This window comes from Humulus lupulus, chromosome 6 (assembly GCF_963169125.1).
Source record: "Humulus lupulus chromosome 6, drHumLupu1.1, whole genome shotgun sequence".
In the NCBI taxonomy this organism is placed as follows: domain Eukaryota; kingdom Viridiplantae; phylum Streptophyta; class Magnoliopsida; order Rosales; family Cannabaceae; genus Humulus; species Humulus lupulus.
The window spans coordinates 57,798,949-57,818,350 of NC_084798.1; the positions used below are offsets into that span (position 1 = coordinate 57,798,949).

A 19,402-nucleotide genomic window follows, 5' to 3' on the forward strand; every position below is an offset into this window, starting at 1 on the left:
TCTCTCCAACGTTAACGTTGGTTGTGAGAGGGGGTAGCCGGGCCAGAATATCCTGGATTTGCCGACCGGCTGTTGCTAACTGGCTCCTCAGTTGAGCATTCTCCATCTCCACCGCAGTATAATAACACGGGTTCGGATTAGGTGGCCGGGGTGTCGAACTACCAGTATCGTCTTGGCCCGCCGGCTGCTTTCCTGGCCTCTGTTGGACTTCAGGAATTTGTTCATCAGGGATGGCAATATGGTGGGCCTCCTGCCCATCCTGCTGCTCTGTTTCGTTGCCATGCCTGGATCGAGTGGTCACCATAGTTGGATGTTTGTGGCAGCACTAATTGAACTTGCTCTCAATTAAAGCACCAAACTGTTGACGCGGTTCTTCGCCAACAGGTAATTAAGAGAAGAAGAGAAAGGGATTAGTGCTGAAAGTAGAACCGTCACAGATGAAATCTTAGAGAATGAGCTAGGTGACTCAAGACACGTTTTTAAGTAGTTCAAAGGTTAAAATCCTTCTACTCCACTAGTCAATATTATTGATATATTCTGGATTTTTTGGTTACAAAGTGTATATCTCTTCTGAGACTATTTTTTCCAACCCCTATCAACTCCCAGGGTCTCCATATTTATAGGAGAAGGCACCTGGAAGTTGGTAAGGAGGTCATCCCGTGACCTTCTTATTTGTCATATCAACTCTGTGACATTCATGATTAATTCATAAACCTGACACATGAGTATGGTCCAATCGATAGATAAGGAGATATTGGGCCGCACGGCCCAACCCAGCCGTGGGTGTCTGAATGCGCACGTTCCTGCTGCGTGTCCGAGAAGTCAGGGAGATATCGGACACGTGATGTCAGATATAGGCACGTTTATCTTGCGTGTGTTGACCTTACAAAGGGTCAGAGATCTATGAGAAGCAGCTCGTACCACGAGCTGCTTCCCTGACCCGACCTTTGGCTTCAAGGATTCCTTCCCCCAGTCTTGGGCAGCCTTGGAGAGTTCTTGAGGATACCTCGAGCTAAGGGGGTACGACCTGGAAAACAGGATCTCCGACCTGGGGAAGTTTACGGACTAACCTTGATTAGTCCGAGGCTCGACCTGCTAATCAGCCCGTGGGAAAACCAGGGCGTATATATATATATATATATATTTTTAAAAATTATGAACAATGTATTAGTTTAATTTTTTTATTTAATATGTTTATATTATTTTTTATATATAATATTATTTATTTATTTGAAATTTATATGACAATGATACAAATTTAATAAAAATAATTAATAAATTCTATAAATAAAACTAAATAAATGTGTATTGCACGTTATTTGTATCTAGTATAGAAATAAGTTTATAATTTTGTTGATGAAACCATCACAAATGATAAATAAATCAAAAAGAGATTTAAAAGATAATTGATTTACTTATCAAATTTATTATTTTGTAGAAATATGGTCACGTGATTTTACTTTGTAAATTTGTAGAATTTTAACTTGAGTTTGGAGATGATTATATATATTGGACTGGATTGTAATTTTTTTAGGAGTTTCGAATTGAAACTAAATAACATATTTGAAATGTTAATCCAATAGCTAAATGAATTTAAATAGAATATAGTAATTTAGTTTCATTAATAAAGAACTTATAATAATTTAATCCTACTTATCCTTATTTTCATTTATATATATATTAGATATAAGTAACGTGCAATACACGTTTACTTAGTTTTATTTATAGAATTTATCAATTATTTTTATTAAATTTATATTAATGTGATATAAATTTTAAATAAATATCATATTTTAATTAAATAATTTATTTATTTTTGTTTAAATTTATGTTTGTTCTAATTTTTGAATTTGGAAGTGACAACAAAAGATTATATAGTATATGTTTAATATAATTTTAAATATTATACATAAATTTTAAATTTAAGTTTCTTGCTAGTTTTTTTTAAAAATAATTTGTTGCTAATTGACAATAGATTATATTATATGTTTAATATGATATTATTCTAATAAGTGAGTTTAAGTTTAATTAAATTTTATTTAAGTAATAAAATGTATGATTTTATTATTTAAATAATTATCATTGTAAAATATCTCAAAAATATTCTATTTTAATTTATTTAATTATTTATTATTTCTAAATAATTATCATTGCAAAATATCTAAAAAATATCTTATTTTAATTTGTTTAATTATTTATTTTATTTTATTTTATTTAAGTTTAAATAATGTTTACAAACTACTGTTAAATATAAGAATAATTTGTTAAATATAAGAATATTATATTAAAGTTAACATTATAAAAAATAAAAAACCATTAAAACCAAGAATTCTCGTTATTTAAACACTTTTTATATAAAAGAGATATATATATATTATTAGCGAGTAAAAAAATTATATCTTTGTATTTATATTATTTTCTCATAATTTATTATTTGCAAATGATACTCATTTTTTTTTCTTAAACTCAAATATGACCCTCCAAAGAATTACATAACAAAAAAAAAAACTTAAAAAATAATGTAGTTTTCTTCTAAAAAAAATGTAGAATTATGTTACTAGGCCCACTACTAGTCTCCCTAACCTAGAAGACTCTACTCAGTGGCGAACATGTACCTTGGAGGGCCATGCCCAAAAAAAAAAATATTGTGAAATTTTTTTATATTCAGTAAATTATACAAAAATTATACACTAACTCTACTATTCTTCTAAAATGTTTGCTAGCTTGTTAATTAAACAAACTTTTGAGAAACACAACGACAGAGTTAGAACTAAATTGTAGGGGGCTACATTCTTTTTAATAAAAATTATAAAAAAATTAATATGTTTATATACATTTAATTTCTTATATTAAGTTTATTTAAAAAAAAAAAAACTAGTAGGGGCAAATTTGAAATAGAATATTTGCTCAAAATGAAGTTCGGTTCAACTTGTTATTTTATTTTTTAAAATTTATGAATGATATTCGACCCATATGACTTTTAGAGAGTTGGACAAGAAACAATATATTCATATATTTGTAAAGTTAGCAATAAATTTGTTTTCTTTTACAAAAAAAAAATTGTAATTATCTTATGAAAACCAAGTTTAGATGTATTAGTGAAAGTGGCTTTTAAGAAAGATAATACTAGAGAAAGTAGAAGGTTGCCACAAAACAATAAGATCATCAAATCACAAATCATTGAAGCTAATAAGCTCAACGTATGATTCGAATCTGCCACACATAATAAAACGGCAAACAGACACCCAAACTAGAAAGAAAATAATTAAAAAAATTTAAACCTAAAAAAGTCTACAAATCATTGCTCATAAGAGAGACATCCAAAATCCCACCTTGATACACGTGAACATCATCCATTCCTTAAAAGACATGCCATGTCAGCCCTAAAATCCGAAGTCACCAATAGAAGGTTGCCACGTCAGCGGATAAGAAACCTTTTCCATGAAATCTCCAAAGAAAGTCTTGCAGGTGGTATGGGTGGCACACTTGGACTAATCCTAAGGATCCATCCATACTTGCCCCATCAACAGGATTAGAAGTTTTTGGTTACCCCTTTATGCCCTCCTGATAGCATTAGATTTACTATAATGCCACTGTGATGTAGACCTACAACTTGGAAGTGTAATTTGCTGTTGTTATGCAGTCGAGTCGGTTGATTACATAAAATATTTACAAATTTTTCATAAAAAATATTGATCAAACTTGCAAAAATATGTATATAGAAATAATTTTGAGCTTGTTTATTATATATAAGGTATGAAAATTGATTTTAAAACAAACAAAAAATACAAAATATATATTTCCTAAACACAAAACAATACAAATATATTTTATAATATTCATTCAAGTATATGCTCAATGGCCAATTTTAGGGTTTAGAGGTATATAATAGTAGATCACATTGTTTTGTCATTTTCCACATGAATGGACGGTGTAAGCTACAGATTTAAAAGAAAGAAAAAAATGGTCATATATTAGAGAGAATAAAAACATATTTAAGAGGTTTTGAAAAATGAAGTGGAGGAAAAAAAAAGAAAATTGGATTAATTAATCTATGGGAAAGAAAACTTGGTTCCTTGGTTTAGCAGCATCTCTAGAAGGAATCTTCATAAGGCTTCATAATAAAATAAGTAGTTAAAGCAAATAAGCTAAAATTAAAATATTCTAGGAGGATTTACCGAGTCAAATCTTTGGAGGTAAAATTTTTGGAGCACGATCTATGACAATTATATAAAGTCGGACCAAAAAAATAATAATATTGAAAGAACATTTAACATTTAATGTGGTCTTTGTTGAATAATTAGTCATTATTTTCAATTAGAAAAAAAAAAGTCGAGAGATAATAATTATATAGAAAGCAAAAGAAGAAGGTTAATTCAGTAAATGTGGAAATAAAATAATTGAAGCAATCGCTATAAGCGAATAAAAGAAAAACTAAAACAAAAAGAACCGAGTTGTAAATAAACAGAGTGGTCCCACACTCAGAACTGCAGAGACTGAGCATTGTCTCTTCTTCTGTATTCATCTCCATTTCTCTGTCTTTCTTCGACCCTAAATAATCTCTTCTTTAGTCTCTCTTCTAATTTCTTTCTTTACTCAAAAAAAAAAAAAAAAAAAAAAGAAGAAGAAGAGTGTGAGTGAGTGACTGAATTCTTGGCCTGTCATGAACCCTATTAGTACAGAGCTCTTAACGGTTCTTTTCCTTTTTATCTGCTTGGCCAACTCGTGACCTTCTTCTCTTTCTCTTTCTCTCTGTATTTTATACTCTTTTTCAGTGTATATCAACTAAGAGTTATCGTTTCCCGTATTGGGTAACTTTCCTTTCTAAAACTAAGATATTTCTCCTTCTCTTCATCCAAAACTCACTCACATCATCATGATGGTCTGAGACTCTGAGCTGAGTAGTATATATCTGGACTCTCTGTTATTTTTTTTGTTTTGTTTTAAGACACAGATAAAATAAGCTGTTTTCTGCCTAATCTATAATTTAATTTAATTCCTTGGAAAAAGGTCTTTTTATTCCAGTGTTTTTTTCCTCTCTATAGTTTATCTCTATAAAATAAAGAATCCCTTTGGCTTTTTCCCACTCCTTTTTATTTTAGCCCTTAAAATCCCAGAACTATAGTGTACTTTACAAGGGTTTAGGGTTTTGTGCATATTCCTCTCTTTTGAAAAAATTTCTCTCTTTTTTTAGTCACTTGAGAAAACAAAAGTGAAATAAAAACGCCAACTGCGCTTCAATCTCTCAACTTCTAAATTCTCCAAATAAAGTTAATTGTTTGAAATTTTGTAATTAGAGAGTTGTCTTCCCTCATGTTTCTACCACAAAATAGTACTAATCTGCAAATGTCTTCGTGTCTGACCGGAGGAGGTGGTAGGACTTATGCATTCGAATTAGAAATCGTGAAGTCGGCATCATCGGCATCGACCACTCGAAATTCGAATGCAAGTTCATCTCCACCATCTTCAACTCTATCGGAATCGAGCAATTCGGGTCTTGCAATCACTACCAGAAAGCCCAGAACTCCTCGGAAACGACCCAACCAGACCTACAATGAGGCTGCGGCATTGCTCTCCACAGCTTACCCAAACCTCTTCTCCAATCCCATTCAATTCTCCAAATTGCCTCCTCACTTCAATCCCCATGCTTCCTCGCCGATTCCGTTCGACGACTCGACCGATTTGCTCTTACCGTTCCAACTCATCGACGATGACGAAGATGGTTCGGGCTTCTTGCTCCATCACCGCTACCACCATCGAAAACACACCTCTCGCCTTGAATTTAAGCTCGCCGCTAATTCTTCCACGTCGTGTCAGAGCCCCGGCGAGTTCGATTCTCGGCCCAATTCGAATTGCGATTCTGAATTGATGGATTTGGGAGAGACTGCCACTACTACTACTACGACTTCTACGGGATATGCTTACCAGGATGATGATTTTGATGCCGAATCAATTCTCGATGAGGAGTTTGATGAGGGCGGAATTGATAGCATAATGGGGAATCTGACCGTCGATTCCTCAGCCGCGGCCACCGCTGAATCTAGCGTAGGCGGGGGATTTTGTTACGGGTATCCGATGGGGTTGGGACTGGGATTGGGGGGGAGGTTTGAATTAGGGTTGGGGATGATGAGAAGGGGAGGAGGAGGAATTAGTGCTTTGAGAAATGTTGATGAAGGGAACTGGTGGAGCTTTCCCACGGTGGATGTAATGGAGCTCTCGCCAAAGTTTAGGAAAGCTCCGGCGCCGGTGCCGGATAAAAAGAAGAAGAAGAAGGCGGTAGTGTCGGCGACCAAGGAGAAAGAGGAGAAGAAATCGGCGGTTGTTACAGAGTCGAAGAGTCTGGAGTTAGTGTCGGGTTCGAAGGCTAAGAACAACGAGGGTTTGTCGCTGAAGCTCAATTACGACGACGTTTTGAACGCTTGGTCAGATAAAGGTTCACCGTTCTCTGACGATGCTCCGGGGTCAGACCTACCTGAAAATGACGTCACCGTAGGTTTCACAACTCCCGCACGGAAATCAAAGTCTCGCAAAGCTTAATTTTTTTTTTCAACGACAAATAATAAAAGTTTTGTGTTGGAACTTTTGATTAGATTTAAACTTTTAGTAAAACGAGTTGATGCATTGGCGCGTGTTTTTCACGTTCCATAAATATACTTTTTTTATTTTCAGTTCACTCAGTTCGAAATTCGACATTGGAACTGACTTTTTTTACGGGCATTTCTGATTAGTTAATGCCGTTTTATTTAGCTATTTTTCGAACGAGTTTAATTGTTTTCCGACGTTTGAAGGAACAGTAGTGGAGCTCCTAGTATTTATAAAAGAAAAAGAATTAGTAGAAGAATATTCATCTAGTATTGTAATATTAAAAAAAAAACCCCAATTTAAATATACTTTAAAAGCCTCTATAAAATATTAAAAAAAGAATTGTAACCTTTTAAATAGCAAGAGGCAGAATGTGTCGTTTTCTGTTTGTTAAAATTGGCTGGCATATTGGGTAGTGACTAGAATGTGAGAGAAAATGACACTTGTCATATTTTGTTGGGTTGAATTATAATTTTTAGGATGTGGTGCGAAGCAGTGAATCACAGATGTTTGATTTTATTTTTATTTAAATTAATATGGGCAGGCCAGATTGGCGCAGATTGATTTGTTCCCGGAGACAGGCGGAGTAAGAGAAGCGAGCGTATTGCGATACAAGGAAAAACGGCGTACGCGCCTCTTCTCTAAGAAGATCAGATACCAAGTTAGAAAAGTCAACGCAGATCGACGGCCCAGAATGAAGGTACATTTTTATTTATTTATTTTTAAATTTCAAAATTAAAAATTTGTCACAGTCAAGATTTATGAGACATTGGTAAGATACACCTATGAGACGTCATGTGTTCACTAACTTAATTTGGTAATTTCAGTTTGGAAAGGTGTCACTAAAAAATTAAAGAAATTTGCAACCTTCTTTAATTTTTTGCCAAACTTAAGGTAACACCAATTTACTTCGTCCAATAAATGACAATTTATTGTTCATATATAACCAAAACGGAGTATTTAGAGATCAACTTAATTATCATTTTTTTAGTTTTAATATTAGTTCTTGATTCTTAATGTAAAAATGCAACAATCATTATACTATTTAAAAATCCTTTAATAGCATAAATACGTTCTTTTCTTCTTGTTTGTTTTCAAATTTTCAATGCTTTGATAAAGCTGTGGAAAAGCCAAAAGAGGTTTCAATTGCTTATAAAGGTCGGAAACTCTAACATGGACAGCAAAATACTTGAGCCAATCAGCAAAACTTTTGGGCACATTATTTTATTGCAAATATAAACTCTGGTGCACCTTATTATGTATTAAAATATTTATCAGCAACAATAAATACCCAATTTCTAAACTACCGCCAAATTAATATTCTTGTCCTTTAATATTGTATCTTAGTACTCTACACACACATGCATGGAAACCTAATAATCTGGTTGCTAATTAGTAATAACCCTAGCATGGTTTATAATGATACAACTACATTAGCAATTTTCACTTTCTCATAATATATATTTTTTCCTTCTACAGGGGCGATTTGTTAGAAGGCCAAACTCAAGGCATGAGTGAAAGATAAAACATGTCAAAGGAATTATATTACTCTTTTTTTGATTGAGAATTTCAGATGAGATGAGATCACCATCACCATTTCTGGTGTCAATAATGTCCTTTGTCTTTTTATATTCAATAATATTTTTTTTCAAAACGTTAAGCCAAAAAAAGATGAAGGCAGTTAGAAGTGAAGAGTGGAGAATCCAACAACTATTTTTTTTTTTTGCCTATACAGGTTCATCAATGATGTATTAATTTCTCTCTGTAATGTTTGGTTTTTTGGTCTTTGGATCATATGATTAAAATCTCTACTTTGTTCCAAGGACATCAGCACCTTTTTTGTTAAGTGTTAGGTTAGAGAAAATGAGATTTTGTTGGACCAATGGTAGCTAAGAATTTAACTTTTTTAAGTCATTGAAATTCAGCAGTATTCATTTTCTTATACCAGGGAAATTTTAAGCATTACACGACCTGGCTCTGATTGCATCAAAATATACCATTAACTTGTGCTATTAGCAATATATATATATATATATATTTTTTTGCATACTGTGATAAACTATTAAAAGTTAGCAACAAAAAATTCCCACATGACTTTGGATGTTAATAATTAAACTAAACAAACCAAGTAATACGTGTGCATAGTTTGGTGTATTATAAGTTAATAAATATCAATATTTAATTGCGGCTGAACTTCGTTTTGTTTATTACATTTAATTATTTAGGGCAGGGATTCAATCCCTCACCTCAATTTGAGGTTTGTGATCCTTCGCAGGGACAATGGACTTTTAATTGTAGCTAGGATTTATTTTTTATATTAGTTACCTATAGTAGCCAGTTTGCAAACCGTGAAGAAACTATTCCAAGGTGTAGAAATAAATTTTATATTATTTTTTTATTATTATTTTCTTTACGAAATATTCCTCTGGTAATTGGAGGGGTAATAGTGTAAATTTACATTATTTTTGGGAGAGTTGAGATGTGTATTCAGAATCAGTGACATGTGTATTCAGAATCAGAGTAGTTATAATTTGAAATTTGTAATTAGTTTCTTAAAAAAATTGTTAACGAAAATAATGCAAGATGACCGATGTGGAAGATTTTTAAATGGGATGATTCAAACCAATGTATCAAAGTTGGGCTATCGTCGAGGAGTATAAGAATGAAGTATTGGATCTGTTTTTGGTATCTTCAGTGGAGAAGAATAAGGAGTAGCAGAACCATTTTGATATAAAAAGAAGAAGAATTGAAAGGCAACAATAATCTATTACAGAGCATAAGTTGTACCCATTTGTATGTTAATTTAAGTAGTATCTGGTTTGTGATTGTGGTGTAATTTATTTAATTTTTTTTATTGAAAAGGGGGAAACATTTTTTAAATTTGTGAACTGATATGTGAAAAGAGGAAAAGTGGTTAGGGAGTAGGCATTGGTGTTTTTGTGACTTTATTGTTAATCTTAGTTGTAGATATTTTTTGTTAAATTTTGGGTTTAAAGGGAAGATGTATTGTAGAAGTTTGAGTAAGTTTTAATGTCGATCCATTTTTAAATAGGTAAGGGGGAGGAAGAAGAAATTACTTAATTGTAGATGAAGTAAAAAATCTTGTTGTGTGCTGAACATTTGCTTAATTAAGAAATGGTTAGTAATAGCAGTTGTTCATTGTAAACATTAGTTTATATGTTTCATCTCAATCTGTTCATTTAAATTTCATGTTAATTTTCTTTTCAGATGTCAATCTTTTTTTCGAGTAGTTCCCCTACTAGAGTTGGTGTCGGCGACAATGATGGTTGTAAGTTCTCTCTCTTTTGTTTTTGTAATTAAATTGGTGACATTGTTACAGCTTAATTTTGAGAAGCCTCGTTATGAGAATAATTCATTTTTATATAGATTTTGATAGATGAGGAAAATAGAGAAGAAATAAATGGAAACTATTAATTGGAAAATTGAAACTTTTTGGATAAAGGTTGGAAAACTAAATACCTCGAAAAAATTGGGTGTAAAAATCACAAAATACAATTTGAATAATATTATGTTATGGTTGTGGTTACTATTTTGTTTGTTACAATAACATCTAAAAGAAGTAATTTTGGAAATAAGTGGGCCAGTGAGTTTCATAAAATGATAGAGATGATAAGAGAATTTTTAAAATACAATTATGTCATTGGTAGATAAGACTTAGTTTATTGTCACCCGTAGATTAAGTGAACCTAAGCTAGGGTGTAACACATTTGCATAAGGTCAATGAATTGTTTGTTTTAAGAAGAAGATTTTTGGTATGGATTGTGAAATGAATGAATTGTTATTTTGGGAATGAGAAGGGAGGGATGAATTGAGGTATTAGTTGGAAAGGAAATTGAAACTGAAATCTTAAAAGTGGAGTATTAAACCAATTATTTATTAGTTGTGAGCCCGGTTCTCAATTTGGTGTGCATGGATATTTTGTTATGGTGTGTTTAGGTACTTCTGTTGGTAGAATAAAGGTGTTAATTTGATTTTATTTATTAATGAAATTATTGTAGTGATTTTGGAGTTATTGGAATGAAAAGTATGAGGTGGTAGTAGTAATTGAACGTTCGTTTTTATACTATGATAGGCAGTTATAATGTCAATTGCCACAGGCAGTTCGTGTCCAAATTTCTATATATAAATTTGACTAGTAAATAGAATTTTAGTGCATAACATGTCACTAGACATACCACATGTTTAAAAGGTTGCCACGTGCATTATTAGTAGGAATCATGCATAATATGCCTAGATTTCTCAAATTGTGATTAAGGATTGTTGGTGTGTTGGGAGCATAAATGAGTGTTAACAATATTTGGATTTAAAATGATTAGGGATAAATTTTTTGGAGTTGAATAATGTGTGTCCCATGTTGTAGGTGTGATGATTGGTGTGAAGACCCTAAAACTACATAATCCAATATAGATTATTAGTAGACAGTGTACCGAGGTGAAATCAGTTTTTCATGAAAGTAGCATTAATTATTTTGAGGCAATTCAGAACTTTGTGTTATATGTGGTAGTCACATTTACTTTTTCGTTACCAATTTATCTGGTTAAGCAGTGGTGGTTCTGGTGGATTAATGACTTCATCTTGTTGAATTGTAGTCAATGGAATATGGAATAAGTTTTTGAGAAATATATTCCCCTTTATATTTTAGGGGAGAAATTTTTTCGTGTGCATAAAAAATAAGGTATTTTTAGGTTTGTACAATGAGGGAGAGATATAAACTGGAGCGAAATTGTATTTTAAGGAAAACTCAAATTTGTAGCTGAAATTGACCATAGGAAAGTATAATATATTTTTGGAGATGGCTTTAATTTTTTTTTTTGTTGAATGCCATTTGAAAAGCAATTCCTTACATACAGTAGTTCTATGATTTATTATAACTAAGACCATTACAATAGAGATTATAACACACCAATTGAAGTCCGGCTTGGTTGAAAACTTAAATAACAATTAATTATATTAAAATGGACTCGAACAATTATTTCATACTAACTTGGAGAAGCCATAGTCATCTGATTTCTGTGGACTTTCATTGTTTTTTTAGTTTGGGTTTATGCCCCCCACAAATCAAATGAAATTAAAGGTATTTGAAGTTGTGATGGAAACCAATTTGACCTTTCATTGTTATGTTTTAAAATTGATTCCAAATTCTGGAGATCACCTTCATTGTTGTTAAAGCTGGTTGTGATGGCCGGTTGTGCTGTGCCAAATATTGATTGTGTTAGGTCATTCGCAGTCGGTAGACCATCTTTGTTGTATTTACATGTAGATCTATTGTGTCCCAACTGATTGCATATACGACAACTCTTCTGCTTCCTTGGATAATCTTCTTGACCGACGTTGTGTTTGTCTTTGTCCTTCCCTTTCTTGCCTCACGACCTTTGGTCTTAACAATCAATGGGTCTCTGATGATTCTTTGTTCTATGGACTATTGGGCAACTTCTATGTCTTCATTACCATTAGTAGTTTGGCGTTGTTGGGAGATGTTTTGGAATCTTGTTGTCATAGCAATTATTTGTTTTTTATCATTGTGTTTTGTGGCATAATGAGCCATAGTGGTGAATGCCGCAGTCAAAGTTCCCCACCTTGTTGTTTGCAACACATTTGTAGGTACTCTAGAATGTGGAGTGGTATTTAGATCTATTCTTGGCTTAGCATCCTTTCTCCAATGGTCCATCATTAGAGATGCTGGAATAACAGATATTTTCATGAATCATTACAGCGAACAAGTGTCGACAAAGTATCCCATTTGTTTCCAAACGCAAACAAGTACACCTTAAGTGAGTATTTAATTCATACATGGTGACAGTGTGACGTACCTCTCTGTGAGGAAATCTTGCCAAACGAAATAGTCGATTCTCATTGTTGACAACTTCATCTTTCACTGTATAAGATAATGCATCTGTGATCTGCTCTGCGACCTTGTCGAACATATTCCTAGTGTAGGATGCAACAAATTGTTGATGGTATGGTTGCAAGACATGGTTTGGAAGTTGTGGTGATGTGTGCTTGCTGTGAAAGTCATCTTGCAACTCATTAATTATGACATAATTTTTGCAATGCCGCATCAATTTTTCCAATAAAGTCACTTAAGCGCAGCTTACTTGTCAAGAATTGGTTCAAATAGGAATTTGTTGACTCACATCTCTGAATTGTTCTTAATCCAGCAACAAAATTACCCCGAAGAAAAGTCTCTACCTAGTTTTTTTCTTTTCATACTGAGTTTGAATCCATCCATTATCTTGCAATTCAAATTGCTCAATGACAGATCTCCATTTTTCCTCCCACTCTTCTTCATCAGTGTAGAAATGGTACATTAGGTGGCTAAATGTTGAGTTGAATGCTGGATTGGTACAGTTGGTTGATGCATGGGTTGATAGGTGCCAAGAACAAAGACAGTGTTTTGCATTTGGAATTACTTCTGTAATTGCTTCTCGCATTGCATGATCCCCGTCTGTGACTACTACGGTTGGATGTTTGTTGTTCATAACATTGAGAAAGCATTGAAGAACCCATGCAAATGTGGAGGTAATCTCATCGCATAACAACGCACAACCAAACATATTAGCCTGAAAGTGATGGTTGACACCAACTAGCATCAATAAGGGCTTGTTGTAAGCATTTGTCTTGTATGTTGTGTCAAACGCCAAAACATCTATGAATGCTTGGTAGTCCTGCCTTGACATTCCATCACACCAAAAAAGATTGGCTAGCCTTGAATCATTGTCTGTGTTATATACGCCATAAAACTCATCAACTCGTTTTGCCAAACATTCTAAGTATCCCAATGCCCCCTCTGAGTCTGTTTCTGTCTGAGTTTCTTGTCCCTTACGACCATTCCAATTGTAAGGATCTCTTTTTTTTTTTTGGAAAGGAACGTAATCTTGACCTCCTCTTTCTTGAGCCAAGTGATTCATTATATGGAAAGTTCGTATTCCAGATCTCCTCATTGACATAACCTGCTCCCCAACTGTTGTTTTCACCTTCCTGTTTGATCTAAGGAATTGGATTTCATGCGGTAATGCTAAATCGTGATTATGTTGTGGCTCAAAGTCTCGCACAACCCAAGTGTTGTTTGACCTGTCTAAATTGACCCTTAGTCGTGCAGGACAACCAACTCTTGTTAAAGGGCTGGGGTTTTTTTTTTTTTCTGATTTTCCAAGTTTATCCATTTATCTCTTCGCATTCCTTCTTTTGAGCAAACCCATTTATGCTGGAACTCATTGTTGGTTTTGTCCTTTCTAACATCATGCTTCCTAACACTAAACCCAATCCATCTTGAGTAATTATAGTAGAAATTTGCCAACATTGTAGAAGTGGGCAGAGATTTGTTTATTAGATCATCTGTGATTAGATCTTCTGGGAGGTTGTTCAGTTGGAGATCTTCTACTAACTTTTCCTAGCCATCAATCATGTCACAAACCATTCTGCTATGCGAAATATCATCCATTCTTTAATAGTCCAAACACCTACAGAAAATAAACATGTCCTGGAGTAAGGGTTAGCAATGCAGCGACAATGAATTCGTAGATGGTGGTGTCAACACTTGTTATGAGATGGGGCAAGTAACTTTTAATGTAAAGAATTTCAATGAACAATAATTGATAAGCATATGTATACATTTAAACTTAACACGCCCCTTCAAGAAAACTATGTATATGTTTTTATCAGTATAACCTTATTTTAGTAAATTAGAAAACATATTTTAAAAATTATTAATTGTACGACTAACATTAAGATATATCATGTAATAAATAGATGATCGTTGACATTTCAAAAAAAAAAAAAAAAAAAAAGTAAATTATTAAAATTTGGGAAATTTTATTTGATGAGTGTAATCTTTCAACCCTTAAGAATATGAAATGTTTATAAAGTATTGCAGGCTGATTTCTGAGTATAGTCGTCACCATTCAAGATTGGGGGATAAAATTTATGTTTTAAAATATGCATCCTATAGAGGCCAATTATAACTTAGGAAAACTGTCATACAACATTATTAAAATATCAGTTGCTCTATCTCATCAATATAATCTTTTTCTACTACATAACCAAACATATACACCAACATGTCATAAATTAACCAAGTTTATAGGTTCACTTTTAAATCCAGAAATTCTTCTACTATCACTCTTTCAAATTACAAGTCGAAAAATTATTTCATCAGTATAATATTTGAACCTTTAACAATATGAAAACCTTTTTCATACCTAGGAGGCACTACAAGAAAAAAATGCTTTTAATAACACCGAAAATGTGTTATCAAAACATACCATAACACTTTTTGATGTGTTAAGACCGACTATGTTATCGTAGGTCAGGGTACTTTACATAACACTTTATCATTGTTATACAGATGTGTTATTATACTGTCAACGATAACACAATTTCTGTGTTATTTTAATAAATAGATAAGTGTTTAATTATGTTATTTATAGTCGATTATATTACACATTTCAATACTTATAAATTTCTGTTATGCTACACTTTAGTATAACACTTTTTTTGTGTTATACTACACTTTAGTATAACACATTATTTGTTATATAATGAAGTTTGCATAACATAATTCTTTGCATAAAAAGTGTTATTGTAATAGATATAATAACACAATTTTCGTATTATAACACTAATTTATTCTATTATATTTTAATTTTTTTTATATAATTAAAATTAGCTTTCTAATATATACTAGCATCATCACATGAACTTGATTTTCAAATAACAAAAAGTAAAAACATTCAACATTGTATTAACAATCCACAAATTTATTTAAAACATTCAACACTGTCATCAACAACAAAATGTTCTTTAAGTATTCAAGGAGTCTTAAATATTCAACATAGTGAAAAGTTACTACTTTCAACACAAAATATTCTACAGCTGCCCAACACAAAGCCTTCAAAATTAAGTATCCTTTTCTACTTCGCTTGTCACATTTGCAAAATAAACAAAGAAATATTTTATTGTTATTATCTAGCATCACAAATTACTTCAAGAAAAATGCTATGGAAATTATATCCAAGAAAGGACACCACATACAAAATAATGAATTCACAACTACACCAAAGCAAACAAAGAAACCAAACACTAAATTATAAGACATTGGTTATTTTTTGAGTATGAAAATGTACCTCTTGGAATAACTTTTTTAGAAGGCCATGCAACTGTGTATGAAAATGTTAGCAGCTTGTGGAGTGTGGAGTGTGGACTATTTTTGTATGATAGAATAGATCACATGAAGGATGAGAATGTCAGCCTCATCACCATCTTTTCTTTTATAAACAAAAATATTTAACCTTTCAGTATCATCAATGGTCAGACTTAGATTTTTGTCCTTGTATAATATTCCATCTATGATCTATGATCTCTGATTTCTCTTCCTATTTTTTATTTTTATGAGCAAGAATATAAATGATGGGTAAAGTTTTAATTGGATTATGGTGAACCTATTTTCTTACATATGTACTAATTTTAGCATAATATTATTTACTTGTTTCAAATAAAAAGAAATGGCTGACCCAGAAACTTGTTGTTGAAATTATTTTCCTTTCAATGAATAAGAAGTAATCTTTAGAAAAAGATAAACATTCCTTGACCCTAAACATTACCAAATATTGGATTGCTTTTAAATACAAAAAATTTCAAAGATATATTGTTTTTGGATTTAGTTATGAACTAAAGTTATTGTTTATATATATGAAGAAGATCCATTGTCATCTTTTACTGTGGTAATGTTTCTGTTATACTAATCATATCAGCCCCTGTTTCTTATGGAAAATGAGAATTATACTAAAATGTGCTGCCATTTTTTCTTCTTCTTTCGTATTGGCTATGATAATGACATAGGTAAAATGAGCATGCATTTAAACATCATTTTTAACAAAACAAGTGTCATATATCTCACAATTCAGGGCCAATTTAAGAAGCATACATAGCCATCTATTTGTTAGTGTGACCATTTTCTATTAGTATACATTATAAATTCAATCTATTGTACTCACTTTGTTTGGACCTACTTATAGGCTATATAGATCATCAGAATACATTTTGGTTTGGTTTGGCAGTCTATTGCGAAACTGCCTCAAAGTTCTTACTTACGGAACTTCAGACTTTTTGAATAATTTTAATTTGTAGGAAGTGATTGTGTGTTTGATTCTGCAGTAAAAGGAAGTTTCAACAATGAACAAGGGTAAGATTTTTAAGCTAGCAAAGAAGTTCTGTGGAAGGGCGAAGAATTGCATAAGAATAGCAAGAGAGAGGGTGGAAAAGGCATTGCAGTATTCCTATCGAGATCGTCGGAACAAGAAGCGAGACATGCGTTCTCTATGGATCCAGCGGATAAACGCTGGCACTTGCCAACATGGGGTACACTATCTAATACTTGTTTCATAGATTTGTAATTTTGAGTCAGATTTTATATTATATTCTCTGTCTATACACGATTGTAAGGGATTGCTGATGATTTTGGTCTTCTTATTATGTAAGTTTTGTAGTATTGATCTCAGAATAAATCCTGCTCTAAGTCTTAGTTGTGTATTCAGTTTCTTTTAACTAAAAACTATACAAATAGTTTAGTTAATGCTCTCCTTCAGTTGCACTAAAGAATTAGAGAAGGATTCATTTTGAGATCAATATTAAAGATAATAAATAGTAAAATATTGTGTACAATTTCTGAATGTGTAAATTACTTTTGTTTTTGTGGCTTGAAAAACTTGTTTGCATTTTATTATGGAGATTTCTATTGAAATCAGTAAGGCAGAGTGAGTTTCACTTATGATTTTCCTTTGATTGAAAACCTTATAGTAATTTTTTAGGAACCAAAAACTATAGAGAATTACTGAAATTCCTCATTATTAATTAATAGACAGTGCTGGTATAGACCAAAACCCTAAACATTACAAGGTTGAGTTAGATTGAGAGGCTCCCCTTTCCCAAAGATTGCCAAATTCTTCTCTAAGTAAATCTCACTCTCTATCTACAATATCTTCCCAACCTAACAGCCCAGAAAACTTCTAACCCAAGTCTTTCTTATTGGAGGCTTATCTAAATGCTTATCTAGTTAATGTTTTTCTGAACTTGTGTTGGCTCTGCAAAATTAGCTGGACAGCATGAGCACCTGCCATTTGTCTTCGCAGCTCTTGTTTACTTTAGTCTACTGAATATTTGCTCAAACTGTCTGTTAATATATATTTAAGACAGGAAATAGCAGTTTCACTCTACTCTCTTCAAAGCTTGCTGTTGTCGTTGGTGGCCTTTCATTTCTTAGCAACATATTACAAAATCTTGATGTTTTGTTTCAGGTTAATTATGGCAACTTCATGCATGGGCTTATGAAAGAAAACATTCAGCTGAACAGGAAAGTTCTGTCTAAGTTATCTTTGCACGAACCATACAGTTTCAAGTTTTGGCTGAATTTCATTGTTTTTTTATGATAGACTACATGTGAGCAACAACCATATTTACATGCAAAATTATTAGATCTTAGTTTTCCAGCCCTACAAGTAACTTGGCACTGGTCTATGTTGTGCCTTGACCACCATTTTTTGTTAATTCTGCTGGTTTATTTTCTATCCATTTAATAGTCTCTAGTTCAAGAGATTCTAGTGTTGTTTTTAATTTAAAAATCAGATTCTAAAATGGTAGCCACTAACTAATTGGGTTTGGATCAAAGACAAGATTTTAGCTTGGGTTATGGCAATTTTGTTATGGCAATTAAATCTAATCTATACATATGGAAATAATGAAAACAATATGACTAAATGAAAAATCTAATCTATACATATAAAAGCTTACCTAACCATCTATCAATACCAAGTCAAAAAATTCAAACAACACACAATAAGTTTTCTTCCTTATATCACCGCAGCACACAAACAAATTTTCCAGAACCTACTTCTCTAATACACACAAGTTTTCAACCTTCCGTTATCACCACAACACACAATTTTAATCTCAGAACCTACTTCTCTATGGATGAATATTTAAGATATTCAAACTCTTCTAACATTTTTAAGATATTAATAATAAGAGTTAAAAGAACAAATTCCGTACCTCTTGCAAATTAACTTTGCAATGCTCCTTGCCAATTCGATCCACAACCTAAAGAATATAATCAATACCTAAAAGATTAATACAAAATTAAAATTTGTCAATAGATATTAAAACAGCCTTTGAAATCCAAAATTTATCTAATTCGATCTTAAATTTGGGGATAAAATATATACACACATTTACTTTAAAGGCATTTTAAGTATGACTTAGTAAATTTTGACAAAATGGATAGGAGAGTGTACCTATTTCACACAATACAACAGTAAGTTTTGATCGTTTTCTGAATATATGGGATTAAATGGTACTTTTTCCATAATTGAATTTTTTCTTTCCGGGGATGATTGAGATGTTATTATCCAATAATTTTTTTTCTAGGGGACATTTATACTCTAATAGAAATTACAGAGTATATACTGAATATACTCTGGCTGAAATTACAGAGAGAAATTGAAAGGGTAAAGGCTGAATTGAAAAAAGAATTTGAGATGAAAGATTTGGGTGCTGCAAAACTAATTTTGGGTATAGATTTCTGGTTTATGGTGGAGCTGGAAACGAATATAGGACAACTGCTATAGAAGGTTTTGTTGACTCATATTTTGTAGGTTGTCTAGAAATTAGAAAATCACTTACAGGTTATGTTTTAGCAGTTTTCGGTACAACTATTAGCTGGAAAGCTAGTTTGCAAAAGATGGTTGCTTTATCTACTACAGAAGCTGAACTTATAGCTTTAACAAAAGTTTTCAAGGAAGCTATATGA

At 32.3% G+C, this 19,402-nt stretch overlaps 3 protein-coding genes across 3 annotated transcripts; 2 read left to right on the forward strand and 1 right to left on the reverse strand.

The window, feature by feature from the left end:
* The first annotated feature begins 4,458 nt into the window (after positions 1 to 4,458).
* On the forward strand, positions 4,459 to 8,407 carry LOC133782194 (protein CHLOROPLAST IMPORT APPARATUS 2-like). The gene is made up of 3 exons (XM_062221409.1): positions 4,459 to 6,489; positions 7,127 to 7,282; positions 8,062 to 8,407. The coding sequence occupies exons 1-3, from the start codon at positions 5,314 to 5,316 to the stop codon at positions 8,098 to 8,100; spliced, it is 1,371 nt and encodes a 456-aa protein (XP_062077393.1). The 5' UTR covers positions 4,459 to 5,313; the 3' UTR covers positions 8,101 to 8,407.
* A 4,381-nt stretch (positions 8,408 to 12,788) lies between these two features.
* LOC133785128 (protein FAR1-RELATED SEQUENCE 5-like) lies at positions 12,789 to 13,766 on the reverse strand. Its single transcript, XM_062224383.1, has one exon. It carries the CDS (start codon positions 13,764 to 13,766, stop codon positions 12,789 to 12,791), a length of 978 nt encoding a protein of 325 aa, XP_062080367.1.
* A 3,007-nt stretch (positions 13,767 to 16,773) lies between these two features.
* On the forward strand, positions 16,774 to 19,402 carry LOC133785129 (uncharacterized). The gene is made up of 4 exons (XM_062224384.1): positions 16,774 to 16,959; positions 17,895 to 18,014; positions 19,086 to 19,164; positions 19,248 to 19,402. Exons 1-4 carry the CDS (start codon positions 16,774 to 16,776, stop codon positions 19,400 to 19,402), a joined length of 540 nt encoding a protein of 179 aa, XP_062080368.1.